This window comes from Apodemus sylvaticus, chromosome 22 (genome assembly GCF_947179515.1).
Source record: "Apodemus sylvaticus chromosome 22, mApoSyl1.1, whole genome shotgun sequence".
Lineage (NCBI taxonomy): Eukaryota > Metazoa > Chordata > Mammalia > Rodentia > Muridae > Apodemus > Apodemus sylvaticus.
Window position 1 is genome coordinate 44523618 of NC_067493.1, and position 15631 is coordinate 44539248.

At 50.2% G+C, this 15631-nt stretch overlaps 1 protein-coding gene across 1 annotated transcript in view; it reads right to left on the minus strand.

The window, feature by feature from the left end:
• The window catches only part of Dnah10 (dynein axonemal heavy chain 10), a 120109-nt gene that overhangs the window by 95296 nt on the left and 9182 nt on the right, over nucleotides 1–15631 (minus strand). Inside the window, exons 7-12 of the mRNA XM_052167903.1 lie at nucleotides 13987–14144; nucleotides 11034–11264; nucleotides 6214–6404; nucleotides 3922–4120; nucleotides 1049–1243; nucleotides 203–373 (exon numbers count right to left, since the gene is read on the minus strand). Of these exons, the coding sequence (XP_052023863.1) occupies nucleotides 203–373; nucleotides 1049–1243; nucleotides 3922–4120; nucleotides 6214–6404; nucleotides 11034–11264; nucleotides 13987–14144 (1145 nt within the window). The remainder of the gene's footprint in view (nucleotides 1–202; nucleotides 374–1048; nucleotides 1244–3921; nucleotides 4121–6213; nucleotides 6405–11033; nucleotides 11265–13986; nucleotides 14145–15631) is intronic.

Below are 15631 nucleotides of genomic sequence, written 5' to 3' on the forward strand. Positions count from 1 at the left end.
ACAGCTACTTTTCCTTTCTTACACCCGCTAATCTCATTTTTTCTCAGTGTTCCTGATTCAGTTGGATTATTTGAAATCCATAAAGCCGTTCTAGAGGTGACCACTGGCAGACATTACATTTTAAAAGGAGTGTCTCTGGGCTGGGCTGGGCTGTGGCCACGTGCTCACAGCCAGGGTAGCCAGGGGTCTCCGGGCTGGTCACCTCCTTGTAGTACTGTGCCAGGATGTCATTAAACTTCATCATCATCTGTCGGTTGATGGCTTCCCGGGAGCGGATGTGCTTGAATTTCAACAGCATGTCGAAGGCGGCTTCCGCTGAGCGAAGTGTTTTGAAAGATTCGTCAATAAAATTTTTTGCTTCTTTCTCAATAACCTGGCAGAAGAAAGGAGGAGAAGGGGGCTGGTGAGATGGCTCAGTGGAAGAGCACTGACTGCTCTTCTGAAGGTCCTGAGTTCAAATCCCAGCAACCACATAGTGCCTCACAACCATCTGGGATCTGACGCCCTCTTCTGGTGTCTGAAGACAGCAGGAAGGGAAGTGGGGGAGGGGGAGGAAGATGGGGGAGGGGAAAGGAAATGGGGAAGGGGAAGGGAGAAGAGAAGAAACAAAGAGGAAAAAGACAAAGTTGAAGAAAAAGCTCAACTTGTCATGGTCTTGCGAGGAAATGGGACAAGGGGGCTCCGTGGCTTGGGACAGGGCTCTGTTGTGTATTAATGACAGCTGGCATCTAGTCAGAGAAACTTGCGTGGGTTGGGGCATGGCTCAGTTGGGAATGTGCTTGCCTCCCAAGGATGAGGAACTATGTTGGGGGTGGCCACCCCTGCCACCCCTGCCACCCCTGCCACCTCTGCCACCTCTGCTCTGAAGGTGGAGGCAGAGGATTGCTGGGTTCCAGCCTCAGGGTTGAGTTCAGGGAGAGACCCTGCCTCAAAGAAATGTGTGGGATGTGACATAGCAGAGTGGCCTCTGAGTGAGTATACAAATGCTTGTAACACACACACACACACACACACACACACACACACACACGATGGCTGGGTCACTTGCCAGAACTTCGAGCTTGAAGTCTTCCATCACGTATTTCCAGTACGGGGAGGACCTGATGCTGAAGGGGTCAAAGCTCAAGGTTTCCATGGGGGCGACCAAGCTGTCTACCCTGCAAAGGACATCGTCGATTCTCTTGGGGTCTCCTGTCACAGCCTTGAGCTCTGGGCCAAATATGTTGTAGAATTCTTCCAAGACCTGGTAGTGGGGGACAGGATGGAAGGGATCTAAGCATCCTTTGGTTGACTGTGAGCATTCGAATCGCAAACAGATAGCACTTCAAAAGTCCCAGCACACAGGCAACCTTCACCCCGTCTGAGACCTTTGGTACGGCATGCATGCACACATGATAAGACTCAGGGTTCCTGGGGCCCAGAGAGATGGCTCAGTGGTTAAGAGCACTGGAGAGTCTTACCGAGGACCTGGGTTCAATTCCCACTGCCCATGAGTTTATCTTTCTCATTCTGGATGCTTCCCGCGTGAACTCTGGCTAAATATGATTGCTAGCGTGCGTACAAGAACACCAGAGAGAAGGTGAACCAGAGTTCTTGGTAGCTTTACCAGGCAGAGGTGGGGAGGAGGTACTGGAGGAATGTGAAATTAAAACAGCCTAACCTGCCATGTGGGTCTCCACTCTACCGACTGTGCTCAGCCACGGGCATTTGTCTCTTTCTTTGAATGAAGGGCTTTATTTACTTCGAGACAGGGTCTCATATGTAACCCTGGATGGCCTGGAACTCTCTAGCTAGACCAGGCTGGCCTCAAACTCACAAGGATCCACCCACCCCTGCCTCTCTGGTGCTAGGGCTGACAGCGAGCACTGCCGTGCCCACTGATTTTACACTGATTTGCTCCATATAAAGGCATGCTGAGGCTGGGGTGTGGCTCAGTTGGTAAAGGCACTTGCCAAGCATGCATGAAGCCCTGGCTTCCACCCCCAGTACCACATACACTAGTTACCATTGGGTATACCTCTAATTCTAGCGCATGGAAGGTGGAGGCAGGAGGATCAGAAATTCAAGGTCTTCAATGATAGAGTTTGAGGCTATCCTGGGCTATATGAGACCCTGTCTTTAAAAAAAAAAAGGAAAAGGTCATAAAGAATTTTGAAGTTCCACGATGCTGTAATGTTAAGTGGGAGGAGAAAGATGCACGAAGGAAAGGTGTTCTGTTTCTGCTGTGTTTCTAGAATATTCCCTGTTTGGTCATATGAGGGCATGTGTATACCTATGTGTGCATGTGCACCTAGCTGTGTATGAGGAGCCGGAAGTAGAGGTCAAATGACTTCTGTAACCACGCTTCGCCTTGTTTTATGTGTTTGTTTGCTTAGCCTGTTTTCTTCCTTCCTTCCTTCCGTCCTTCCTTCCTTCCTTCCTTCCTTCCGTCCTTCCTTCCTTCCTTCCTTCCTCCTTCTCTCTATATTAAATCCCGACTGCATCCTCCATCCCCTTCCCTCAGTCTTCCCCCCTCATCATCACCCTTCCACCCAATTCCCCTCAGAAAAGAGCAGGCCTCCCAGGGACAGCCACCAAAGATGGCTCATGAAGCTACAACAAAACCAGGCACACAGCATCACATCAAGGCTGGACAAGGCAACCCAGCAGGAGGAAAGGGGGTCCCACAAACAGGCAAAAGAGTCAGGGACAGCCCCCGTTCCTTCCTGTGGGAATCTTCACCTTCTTTGTTTGTTGAGTCTCTCACTGAGCCTGGGACTCTAGGATTCAGCAAGCCTGGTGTCCACTCCGTCCTTAGCACTCGGACTACAGCAGGCTCTCACCTTAGGCTATGGTGTGGGGGCTGCGGATCTGAACGCAGACCTCTCGTGATTGCTATATCAGTGCATTACTGACAGAACTGTCTCCACAGACAAGGGCCCGGCACCAGTGTCCTATCCCAGCCCCCAGCGCAGCAGGAGTGCGGCGGGCCCAGATGTTAGCTGTCTTACTCACTTTGTCCCCCCAGTGGTGGCTGTGAGTGCAGGTGCCCTGTGGGCTATCCCTAGGGATGGATGCAAAGCGAATGAGAGGGTGGGGTCCCTCCAGGCCAGGGCTCTGCTGGCCACTTAGTCAGACACAAAGCTTATGAGCCTATACCCAGAGCTGTGGCAGTTCATGCTACTGCAGAGCTGTGGGGTGGTAGGTGAGGTTGATGAGGCCTGAGGGGATAGTGGGAAGATGGGGGGGTGGGGATTCAAAGCCAGGCCAAGCAAAAGCCCAGGATAAGAAGAGCTCTGGAGGTGACCTTGCAAATAGAGGCCAGAGCCCAAAGAAAAGTTGCAAAGCCTGCTGGGAAGATGATTTAGCCAGTAAGAACAAGGATGACCCAAATTTGATTCATCAGACACAGTGTTCATGCTTGTAATCCCAGTACTTGGGAGGTGGAGACAGAGAGGCCCCTGAGGCTCTCTGGCCAGACAGCCTAGACACACACAGAGTTACAAAAGACCTGGGGTGCAGTGGCACATTCTGGTACATTCTTGAACTCTATACATCCTTCTCCTTTCTTTCTTTCTTTCTTTCTTTCTTTCTTTCTTTCTTTCTTTCTTTCTTTCTTTCTTTCTTTCTTTTTTGTTGTTGTTGTTGTTGTTGTTGTTTTCTGTTTTTTTGAGACATGGTTTCTCTGTATAGCCCTGGCTGTCCTGGAACTCATTCTGTAGACCAGGCTGGCCTCAAACTCAGAAATCTGCTTGCCTCTGCCTCCTGAGTGCTGGGATTAAAGGCGTGCGCCACCACTGCCCGGCTACATCCTTCTTTCAATAGTTTCTTTTCTACTGGACCTTTCAGTAGACCAATGGCATGACGGCATCCCCTCATCCAAAGGCCAGGTTGTGTCCTTCTGTCAGACAAATCCATACACATCTCAAAAGTGGCTCCTACCTGCAGAATATCTGCAAGATCTTGGCAGATGTTGGCCATGTAGTCTGTTCTCTCAAACAGCCGCTTCCGGTCAAATTCCCACCGTGCCTCCCGACCAGAAGCCTCAATTTTGGCCCGGATATCAAAGTAGGATTTCTTCCACAGCTTGAGCGTGTTTCTGGCCTCCAGGGTTTTGAACTGTGCATTTGCTCTGTTTTCCCTGTTAAGTAAAGAGATGCCAGGCTTTGAACAAAGACACAGCTGCCTACATCTGAACCACACTCCCCTCCTCTAGGGCATTGGTATCTGGGAGGATTCTCATCCAGGGCCTCCCAGGCACCAAGGTCTCCCAAGGAATTCGTCCTCATGCACCATTGCAATAAGGGCACAAAAGGCCCCCAAACTGGGCCCAGGCTGTTCTCCCCAGTAGCCACCCAACCGAGCTTTCCGGAAGCGGAAAGGAGGTGGCCTTGGTGCTGTCTTCGGTCACCTGGTTGACTGCAGTTCTGGATCACATACCCTACCTGAAGCTGAGCTCACCCATGTGGGCCAGGTAGAAAGTAGGAAATGGCCCAGTGCCGTTCAGTGGGAGTCCATGTACTTAGCTTTCTGAGACCCTGGTTTTGCTCCCGACCTCATGTTCACACAAAACACTTAAAAATTATCATTGCCCTGAACGTGTGACAGTCTTGCCCCTCGCGAGGGGCCAGGCCCAGGACTGAGCATCCCCTGGACCCCTGCCTCAGTCTCTCCAAATATAACTAAGGAACAAAGTCCCAGCCAAAATTGCACAGGTGCTGGAGAGACTGGAGAGACTGCTCAGCTTTTAAGAGCATGGACCGCTCTGTCATGAGGCCCAGAGTTCAGATCCCAGCATGCACTTCGGGCAGCTCACAGTGCTTGTAACTAGACCTCCAGAGGATCCGACGCCCTCTTTTGGCCTCTGCTGCAGGAACCTGCACATACACATGTGCATATACTCGCACAGACACACCTAGGCACAGAAATAAAAATAAAACAGTCCATGCGTGGTGATCCAAACCTTTAAGGTCAGCACTTGGGAGGCAGAAGCAGGCAGAGCTACACACATCAAGTTCCAGGCCAGTCAGAATTACATTATGAGACCCTGTCTCAAAAATAAATCAATAGCCGGGTAGTGGTGGTGCACGCCTTTAATCCCAGCACTTGGGAGGCAGAGGCAGGTGGATTCCTGAGTCCGAGGCCAGCCTGGTCTACAAAGTGAGTTCCAGGTCAGCCAGAGCTACACAAAGACACACTATCTCAAAAAACAAAAAAAAAAAAAAACAAAAAAAAAAAACAAAAAACTAATAACTTAAACTTGAGAAATCATGCACATACATAATTGTGCTATGTGATATAATCATATATGAATTGTGTATTCAACTGTATAAATGAAATACATATATGTATATATATGTATACATATATATGTATATGTATATGTATATATATATACATATGTTTGAACAATGGAATATTATTCAGTTATAAAAGGAGTGAAGTTCAGATGATTCACATACATCCTGGATAGGCCTTAGAGACACTGTACTGAGTAAAACACCACCCAGAAAAGACTTTGTGTAGCAAAATCTCCAGGCCTTGGGATCTTATTGAGAGGGCGGAGGAAGTGAGTGCTAAAATGCATGGATTCTTTGGGAGATAAAAAGAATGTTTCTGCTGGGTGGTGGTGGTGTATACCTGTAATCCCAGCACTCTGGGAGGCAGGAGCAGGCAGATTTCTGAGTTCAAGGCCAAGCCTGGTCTACAGAGTGAGTTCCAGGACAGCCAGGACTATACAGAGAAATACTGTCTCAAAAAAACCAAAGCCAAAAAGCCAATAAGCCAAAAAAAAAAAAAAAAAAAGAATGTTTCTTTTAAAATATATTCTAAAATAATGTGCATGTGTGTGTATAGGTCCACGTGAGTGCAGTACCCAAGATGGCCAGAAGAGAGCATCAGATTCCCTGGAGCTCTAGCTCCAGGAAGGAGGTTGTAAGCTGCCCAGGTGCCTAGATCCTCTGCAAGAGCAGCAAATGTTCTTAATCGCTGAGCCACCTTTCCAGGCCCATGCTCTTAAAACAATCGATGTGATGGCTCGTCCTAAAAGTATACTGCCAGCATCTGAATCTCCGTGATAATTATCTTGCAGTCCTGGGGACGAAACCCAGGCCCTGGGCACACTAAGCGCCTGCTCTACTACTGAGCCCCACCCCAGCCCTGAATCACGCACGGCCTGACCAGAGCTGCTGGACTCCCGGAAGTCCCGGTCCGACCAGCCCCATGGCTTCTCACTTGAACAGGGTGCGGAGGTTGATGACTCTGCACACGCGCTCGGCAATCTCCCAGGCGATGCGCTCCATGAGCGGGATCATCCTCTCGTCTCTGTTGTAGTGTCTAGAAATGATCCACACCATGCGCAGGGCACTCATCATGGATGGAATGGTGTCCAGGACCACATGGAAGCTGGAGCCGTGTGTGATGTTCTGCCGAAGCCGCGCAGAGGGAACAAAGGGGGTGATGGGAGACAGACTTAGTCTCTCCCTCCCCCCCCCCCTCTCTCTCTCTCACACACACACACACGTATATATTACATATTCCAGGGGCATTCTGTCTTTCAAGTCCACTTGCTTCTGTCCTTCTCTATCAAGATATACTATCCCATCCCCACCCTGTAGACGGGTCCATCGGGAGATGAGGGTTAGTGCAGGGTGCACAGAGGCTCTTGTGCAGTGGACAAGCACTGGGAAAATCAAGATGGTTGAACACACAGCCTGGTCTCTTGAAAGGGAGGTTATGTATAACTTCTTTTCCACCCAGAAGGCTGGGAATAGCTGTGGTTAACAGCCTGGGGACCTCTGTGCTATCTATAAGCCCAGGCCACACCATGTTCCCTGCCACTGCCCCCACCCGTCCCCCCTCCTCTCTCTCCCCTCCCCCACCCCCACCCCCACCCCACCCAGACTCTTATGTTTCTCTTAGTTATCTCCCTAGACTGTTACGTTGAGCACCCCCTTACCTTGGGCATTCTCAGTCAACAGAACCCATCTTTATGGGAAAGGTCATGTGTACTTTGAAAGAGTTTCAATGTAGTCATGTCTAAAGCTTTTCTGTATACACTCAAAGCCAGTTGAGTTAATTATCACCAGGAATTTTTTTCCCAATACTGTGCTGTGCTTAAGTGTGCCTGGAATAAACTGCCTTGTGTCAGACTCTCAAAGTTTGAGCCAGCACTGGCTACTGAGTCACGCTGAACTGAATTTCCTTCTTGCTTCATGTGGACTGACATTCTGCCAGCCCTGGTGTTTACACACACACACACACACACACACACACACACACCAAGTTAGGGTGGTGTGCCTTTCCAAGCACAAGCACCACAGGCGAGGAGTGACCACTCTACTATCCGGCTATCAGCAGGCTGGGAGGTGACCCATTCTCCAGGAGAGGCCCTGCCTCTGAGACTTGACGTGACACAAAGCCAGGGCCACTCAGGTAGAAGAGCAGGGGAGAAAGCCAGCCATTCTGGGAGGGCATGACCCACCCAGCAACTCAGTGGATGCCCCCGGAGGGGGAAGCCTTCCCAAATCCTGACCCACTAAAATGGGAGACAGTGGTTTTATCAAGAAAATGATCACACATGCCCATACACCAGAACAGTGACTGTCCTAATTAATTGCAGCTATCAACAAGATACAGCCTGGGGTCATTTGAAGAAGCCCCAATTCAAGAAGTGCTTCAATCAGACTGGCCGGTGACCCTGTCTTTGAGGAATTGTTTCAGTTGATTATTGATGAAGGAGGGCCCCGCCCACTGTGGGTGGCACCATCCCTTAGCAGATGGGCCTGTACTGTAGAGAAAGATCGTTGAGGGGCTGGAGAATTGGCACCAGTTTAATAGCACTAACAGTTCTTCAGAAGACCTGGGTCTGATGCCCAGCACCCACGTGGCAGCTCACCACCATTGTATCTTCAGTCCCAAGGGATCTGATGCCCTCTTCTGGCTTCTGTAGGTGCCAGGGACACACATGGTACACAGATACAGGTACTGGCAAAGGCCCATACCCGTGAAGACTTTTCTAAATAAAGATTTAAGGGAAGCCAGGTGTGGTGGCGTACGCCTGTCATCCCAGCACTTGGGAAGCAGAGGCAGGAGGATTTCTAAGTTTGAGGCTAGCCTGGTCTACAGAGTGAGTTACAGGACAGCCTACAGAGCAAGTTCTGTGGTGGATAGCCCTGGGCTTGTATTTGATGCTAATTCTACTCCTCAGACGGGCTGCAGATGAGGAGTTGCCTTGTGAACCTTCTGCCCACCTTAACTTTTCAAATAAAGGCTTGAGCCAACGATTGGGCAGGAGGAAGTGGGAGGAGCTGAGGGTCTAGGGGAGGAGTGACGGGATAAAGAGGAAGGGGAGATCAACAGAGCCGCAGCAGAGAGAGAAGCTCTTGGCCTGGAGAAACCGCAAGTTATATGGGACACTATGGATGGAAACAGAGTAGTGTAGTGGGAGATCTGCCCAGTCCAGGCTTGTAGCTTGTTTTGTTAACTGAATGAGTTGAGCTTTCTTTTACCAGGGAATTGAGTTGGAAACAAAGTAGCAACAAAAAGAGCAAGTTCTAGGACAGCCAGGGCTGCAAATGAGAAACCCTATCTCAAACAAACAAATAGTAAACAAACAAGTCTGCAGGGACAGGATACCCACAAGCACGGCTGGCCCATGGTCACAAGCATGGTCCAACTCTGTGAAGGAGCTTGATTCTACCTGAAGCACACTTCCGAGTGGACAAGGGAAAAAAATGCAAAGGGACAGAGAGGGGATGACTGCACTCTTGGGACACACAGGGATCTGGGGGGGAGGGGGCGGTGAGACTCAGTGTTTAATCGGTTCAGGGTGGGTGCGGAAGGTAGTAGACCTCTGCAATGGGTTCTGTGGAGGTTTGCTCTGTTGCTAAGGATTATAACACTAAATACTGCCCTTCCCCGCCCCCCCAGGCCTGGTTGCCTTCAGGGATGAGAGACTCCTCAGGCACATCAGGTAAGGCTGTGTGACCTTGCTCCTTAGTTTAAAACTGTTGGTTGAATAAAGATGCCAGTGGCTGACGGGCAGAAGAGAGGTAGGTTGGGGGTTTGGTTCCCAGGCTCAGGGTCTGAGAACGACCGTGAGGGACAGTAGAGAAGGTGGGAGAGAAGACACCATGGGGTCGATGAGTCGTGAAAACACAGCCTTGAGGGCTGGTCAGGCGGAGTTAAGAGCTGCCCAGAAGGAACGTGGCGAGTTATAACTCTGGTGACTGACGGGGAAGTAGATTCTTCTAGCATAGGGGGTGGACATCTGCCCAGCTCTAGTGCATTAAAGGCTTGGGAGGACATTAGCCCCAATCCCCAACAAAGGGGAGAGAGCGCCTGTAGAGACCATAAGCAGTGCACAGGCACGGCCCCTGGTTGAGGGATGGGGCCACCTGCCCACCTCAAAAATATCAATCCAGAATTCCACCTGTCAAAAGGAAATGCAGGGACAAAGAGTGGAGCAGAGACTGAAGGAAAGGCCATCCAGAGACTGCCCACCTGGGGATCCATCCCATCCGCAGACACCAAACCCAGACACTACTGCTGATGCCAAGAAGCGCTGGCTGACAGGAGCCTGGTAGAGCTGTCCCCCAAGAGGCACTGCCAGAGCCTCACCAATACACAAGCAGATGTACGCAGCCAGCCATCGGACTGAGCGTGGAAACCCCAATGGAGAAGTTAGGGCAAGGACTGAAGGAGCTGAAGGGGTTTGCAACCCCATAAAAGAACAACAATATCAACCAACCAGACTCCCTAAAGCTCCCAGGGTCTAAACCACCAAGCAAAGAGTACACATGGGGGGACCCCCGGCTCCAGCTGGATATGTAGCAGAGGATGGCCTCATCTATCCGGCATCAATGGGAGGGGAGCTCCTTGGTCCTGTGAAGGCTCAATGACTCAGTGTAAGAGAATGCTAGGGCGCTGAGGCAGGAGTGAGTGGGGGAGCACCCTTATAGAGGCAAGGGGAGGATTGAGGTGGAGGAGCACCCTTATAGAGGCAGGGGAGGAGGGAGGAATAAGGGGTTTGTGAAGGGGAAACTGGGAAGAGGGTTAACAGTTGAAATGTAAGTAAATAAAATAACCAATAAAAACTTTTTTTAAAGGCTTATCATTAAATATAAAGGTTCTGTGTCGTTTATCTGGGAACTGAATAATCAAAGGTAGAGTAGAACACCTCTCCATCCCCATTTGAGATTAAATAATTAATACAATAGGTTTGAATTTAATGCTACAGATAGTTTGGTTAGAAGTGGTGTTGGGCCTGAGGGGATACCACAGCCAGTGAATGCCTGTCTTATAAACACAAGGACCGGAGTTCAGTCCCCAGAACCCAGATTAAAAAGCCAGGTGTGGGTGGTGCAGGCTTGTGGAGGGAAGCACAGACAGTGGAGTTCCTGAGGCTTGGGGATCAAGCTATGTGGTGGAGTTTCAGGCCAATAAGAAGCCATGTCCCAAAAGACCAAAGCAAGAGCCGGAGATGTGGCTTGGTGGTTAGGAGCACTGGCTGCTGCTCCTGTGGAGGACTGGGATTCGATTCCCAGCACCCACATGGTAGCTCACAGCATCTGGAACTCCTGGTCCAGGGGAGCCAGCGCCCTCTCCTGTCCCCCATGGGCATCATGGATGCACATGGTCATTGACATGCATGCAGGCAAAACACCCTTTTTTTTTTTAAAGCTTGGTGTGGTGAGAGGCAGAGGCAGGTGAATCCCTGTGAGTTTGAGGCCAGCCTGGTTTATACAGCTGGTACCAGGACAGTTGGAGCTACACAGAGAAGCCGTGTCTTGAAAAAAACAAAGGAAAGAAAGAAAGGAAGGAAAGAAGGAAGGAAGGGAGGAAGGGAACTCAGGTAGCCCAAGCTAGTTTCAAATTTCCTACATGACTAAAGATGACCTTGAATTTCTGATCCTTCTGCTCTACCTCCTGAGTGCTAGGATTATAGGTGAATACCGCCAGGCAGGGCTTATGTGGTCCTAGGGCTGGCAACCTGGACTTCGAGCATGCTTGACAAGTACTCTCTCAGCGGAGCTACAGCCCATCCTCCGTACCTTGAAGTGACGTTCCACAGTGGACAGGAAGCGCACGTTGTCCGAGGCCTCCATGTGGAGTTTGAACAGCTCCGTCAGGATAGGCTGCACATTGGCCGTGAGCATGGATTCCGCTTCTTTGATCACCTCAAAGACCTTCCTAACGAATGGAAGCTTCGTCTGCTCATACAAGGCGCTCAGCGTTGCGTTTCTTTCTCTCCAGAACTCGATTTCAGCCAGAGGACCATTGCCCTGAGAGAGGTGTGAACACACAGATACACGTGGTTGCACCGGTGCACATCTGTGGTCATTTCCCCAGTGCCGTTGTCCCAACTGCTCCACATAGGGGCGAGTCAGAAGAGGGATTGGGCTTCTCATCCTGTATGGTCTAATCAGAGTGGACCTCAGGGCCCTATTGGGAATGCAAGACAGAGCCCTGCCTTTCCTGGTGTGCCCACAGTGCCAGAAACTGTCACTGCAAAGGAGAAAGCATCAGCCCCACAGAAGAGATTCAGAAAGTGGCCCAGCCAGCGCTCTGAGCAAACTTCCTGGAGCAACGGGCACTACTTTCTGGTTTGTGAACCAAGGAATGAATGTATCCTCTCTTTCTTTGTGTGTGTGTGTGTGTGTGTGTGTAATCATATGTGTATTGCACATGTGTATGTGTGTATATGTGTGTATATATGTGTGTGGGGGTTCATGTAAACATATGAGCATGTGCACATGTATGCTTGTGAGTATGTATATATGTACATGTGTGCATACACATCAGTGTGTGTGCTTTGTGAGAATGTATGTGATCATGCACGTGTTGCATGCTTGTGTATGTGTGCACATGTATGCACATGAACATGTGTGCATGAGTGTATGTGCTCATGACAGAAAAAGAGCATGTGTTTGTGATCATGTGTGCTTTGAACATGTATATGTATGTATATATGTGAGTGTGCACACATGAGTGTGTGTGTTTATGTCAGGAAAGAGTATACATGTGTGCATGCATATGTGCGTGTGTGTGTGTGTGTGTGTGTGTGTGTGTGTGTGTGTGGGTATGGGTGTGGGTGTTCAGACTAGAGTTCGGCCTTGGGTGTCATCTGGCAGGAGTTATCCATCTTGTTTTGACTTTTTTGTTTTTTGGATTTGGTTTTTTCGAGACAGGGTTTCCCTGTGTATCCCTGGCTGTCCTGGAACTCACTCTGTAGTCCAGGCTGGCCTCTAACTCAGAAATCCACCTGCCTCTGCCTCCCAGAGTGCTGGGACTACAGGCGTGCGCCACCATGCCCGGCCTTGTTTTGATTTTTCTTTTAACTTTTTTTTTTTTTTTTTTTGAAACCAGGTCTTACTGCGTAGCCCTGGCTGACCTGGAACTCACTATGTAGACCAGTGTCTTGGGGCATCTACTGCTGTGGTAAGACACCACTGACCAAATCAGCTAGAGGAAGAAAGGGTTATCTACATCAGTTTCTGGTTTCCCAGCAAGCCCATCCCAGAGAGAAGCGGGACAGGAACTGGGAGGCGGACCCAAAGCAGAGGCCGTGCAAGAATGCCGCTTACTGGCACGTTCCTCACAGCTAGCTCAGCCTGCTTTCCCACACCGCCCAGGACCACCTGCCCAGGGCTGGCACCACCTACAGTGAGCTGGGCCCTGCCACACCAATCATCAATCAAGGAAAAGTAGCACAGGCTCGCCCACAGGCCAGTTTACTGGGGGGCATTTTCTCAGCTGAGGTTCCCTCTTCCAAAACGACTCACGCTTGTGTCAAGTTGACATAAAATGTGCCAGCACAATTGGGATGGCCTTGAAGTCACAGAGTCCCTCCTACCTCTACCTCCATAAGGCTGGGGCTAAAAGCCCGTGAAAGGATAGAAAATGCAGCCTAACTCTCTAATGACCCCAAGAAGTCAGAAGTTTAAAATGCAATCTCGCTCCAAAGAAGCTCTAACTCCAGCCTTCTAAAGAGCCCCAAACACTTCATATTCCAGAGCCTGATCTTTGTGCTCTATGTTAGAAACTAGGTAAAAGGTCGCATTCCAGGGCCTGCCCTTTGTTAAAAGCTAGGCAAAAAGGCCTTGAATAGGTGATCCTGGGCCCTTCCCCCCCCCCCAAGATAACTGGAAATGAGCTAATTATCTGCTTATCTTGTTTCTGTAAACTGCTTATGCCATTACCCCCATCCAGGAGTTCACACAGCTATAGACCTCCAAGAAAATAGACAACTAATTGGTCCACGGAGCAGACTCCGATAATTTAAACTGATTGGCCTAAAAACTATGGAGTGGTATAAATCGATTGGTTTACACTATGTGGGCTCTTGGTGCTAAGGAATGATTGGTTTGTGATTCGAGGGCTTTGTTGTAAACTTAAAAAGCTGTCACAATTCTGCACTCGGGGTGTACAGTCCTCTACCCCTGTGTGGTGTATGGCTGTGGAACCCAGAGTTCTGGAATAAAAATCCTCTTGCTTATTGCATCGAAACCCTTTCATGCGAGTGATATGGGTGACGCCTTGGTGTGGGGTGCTGGGATGCCCTCGGTTTTTTTGGGTCATACACCTGGACCACCAGGTCCTCACACAACTGGCTTTCTTATTTAAAACAGTTAACTTGAGTTCCTGGGGATAGCATCCCAAAAGAATGGCAGTCCCATAGACTCATAGATTTGAATGCCTGCTCATCAGGGAGAGGCAGTAGTTAAAAAGGATTAGGAAATGTAGCCATGTTGGAGTAGGTATGGGGGGGCGGGGAGTGGGGGGAGCTTTAAGGTTTCAAAACCCAAGCCATTCTCAGTGTCTCAAGTGCTCTCCCTGTCCCTCTACCCCCTCCCCCCCAAGACTGCGATCTGATAGCACTACAAAGTTTAGGGAAGTCTCAAACAGAAAGGAAAAGAGACAGGGCCCCTCGGGGTGAGAGACCAGGCCCCTCGGGATGGCGGGTGTAACCTGAGCCGGGCTCCTTACAGGCCCTGTGCAGATTACCTGGGGCTTCTTCTTCATCTGGGAGTCCAGAGCGTAGGAAATCTGGCCCAGCCAGTTGATCACACACTGCTCCAAAGTCTCTACCAGTTCCGGGTCTGCGACCAGCTCGGCCACTTCGCCCTCCAAGCTAATGCTGGGCATCTCCAGTTTGATCTCACCTGAGGGGTGGGGGCGGGGGCGGGGCGGGGTGTGGCAGAGCAGAGCACCGAGTTAGAGCCTAGCTGAGGATAAACCTGTAACATTTCATCAAGTCCCTCAGCCAGCTCTTCCCTCCCGCATCATCCTCCGCCATCTCTGGCTCCATCTCATTCACAGAGGTGTGATCGGAACCCTCAGATGAGGGCCTAGGGGTCAAGACCCATCAAAGTGATGCCATTGCTTGAGAAATTCCCGGGTTGACAACACATTTTTTTTTTTTTTTTTTACAAATTTGAACATAAGACCTATTCAGCACTATTTAAGAACTCCTCAGAGACTGGGGAGGTGGCTGCGTGGTTAGGAGCGCTCTCTGTTCTTCCAGAGAACCAGAGGTATCAGCACCGGCGCTCGGCTCCGTGTATCTGGCGCCCTCTTCTGGCCTCCGCTGGCACCTGCTCTCACACGCACTCGCTGGCCGCCACACACAAACACACAAAGTAAAAGAACTCTTTGAAGAGGGAAAACAACCAGTATAAATGAAGATAAGTCAGGTTATCCAAATCAAGATAATGTAAAAAGAAGAAAATATTTAAGTCTGGCTTCTCTGCGCGCCAGAGACTGGAGACGACGTGTCCACTCAACAAGAACAGAAGGCCCTGGGAAAGAAAATAAATGAGCTGAAAGGTCTCAGAACTGAAGAGAGCAACGACCAAGGAAAAGCCCCAGCTCGAGGAGCACATCAGACACACAAAACACAGGCACTAGGGGATGCCTCCATGGCTGAGGTGCTTGCCACACAGGCGTAAGGACATGAGTTCAAATCCCCCCAACTCCTAGGCAAGCCAAGAACTCCAGTGCAAGTGGTTCATGTCTGGAATCCCAAAGTGGAGGCAGGTGGATTCCCTGGGGCTCATGACCAGCCAGTCTAGTCCAGCTGGGAAGTGGGAGACCTCATCTCTAAAGAGAAAGCGGATGTCACCTAAGGAGCAACACCTTGCTGGGACCTGCACAAGCAGGTGGGCCTCTACCCCCGCCCCCAGAATTTCTGAAGTTGAGAAAAGACATGATTCTCCTAGAGTAACAGCCCCATGTTACTGGCTTCCCTGGCTGCTAAGCACTGTCACCTCGTCCCTGGCTGGTCCCCTAAACAGGAGCACCCAGGGCAACCCCCCTCCCTCACCAGCCAGCCTCTCTCCTGCTGCTTGTTACATCTCGTTTCCATGACCCCAGGCTCTGGAAATCAGTGAGGGGGAGGAAACAGGCAGGCACCACCCATCGAGTGACCAGCGACAGTGGGTGGCCAAAATTCCACAGATGTAGCTTTCAGATGAGGTCCAAGGCTACCTCCTCTAGGAAGCCTTCCATGATTGCCCTGCCCTCTTTTGTAGGTCTCGCCGCCTCTTCAAGTTCTACCTTCTGCTGCATTTGGGAGTGGGCAGGGCTGCCCTGTCACTACAGTTATTCCACTGCTTTGCTTCGAAACAATTCCGTTTCCAGTGAGCATATA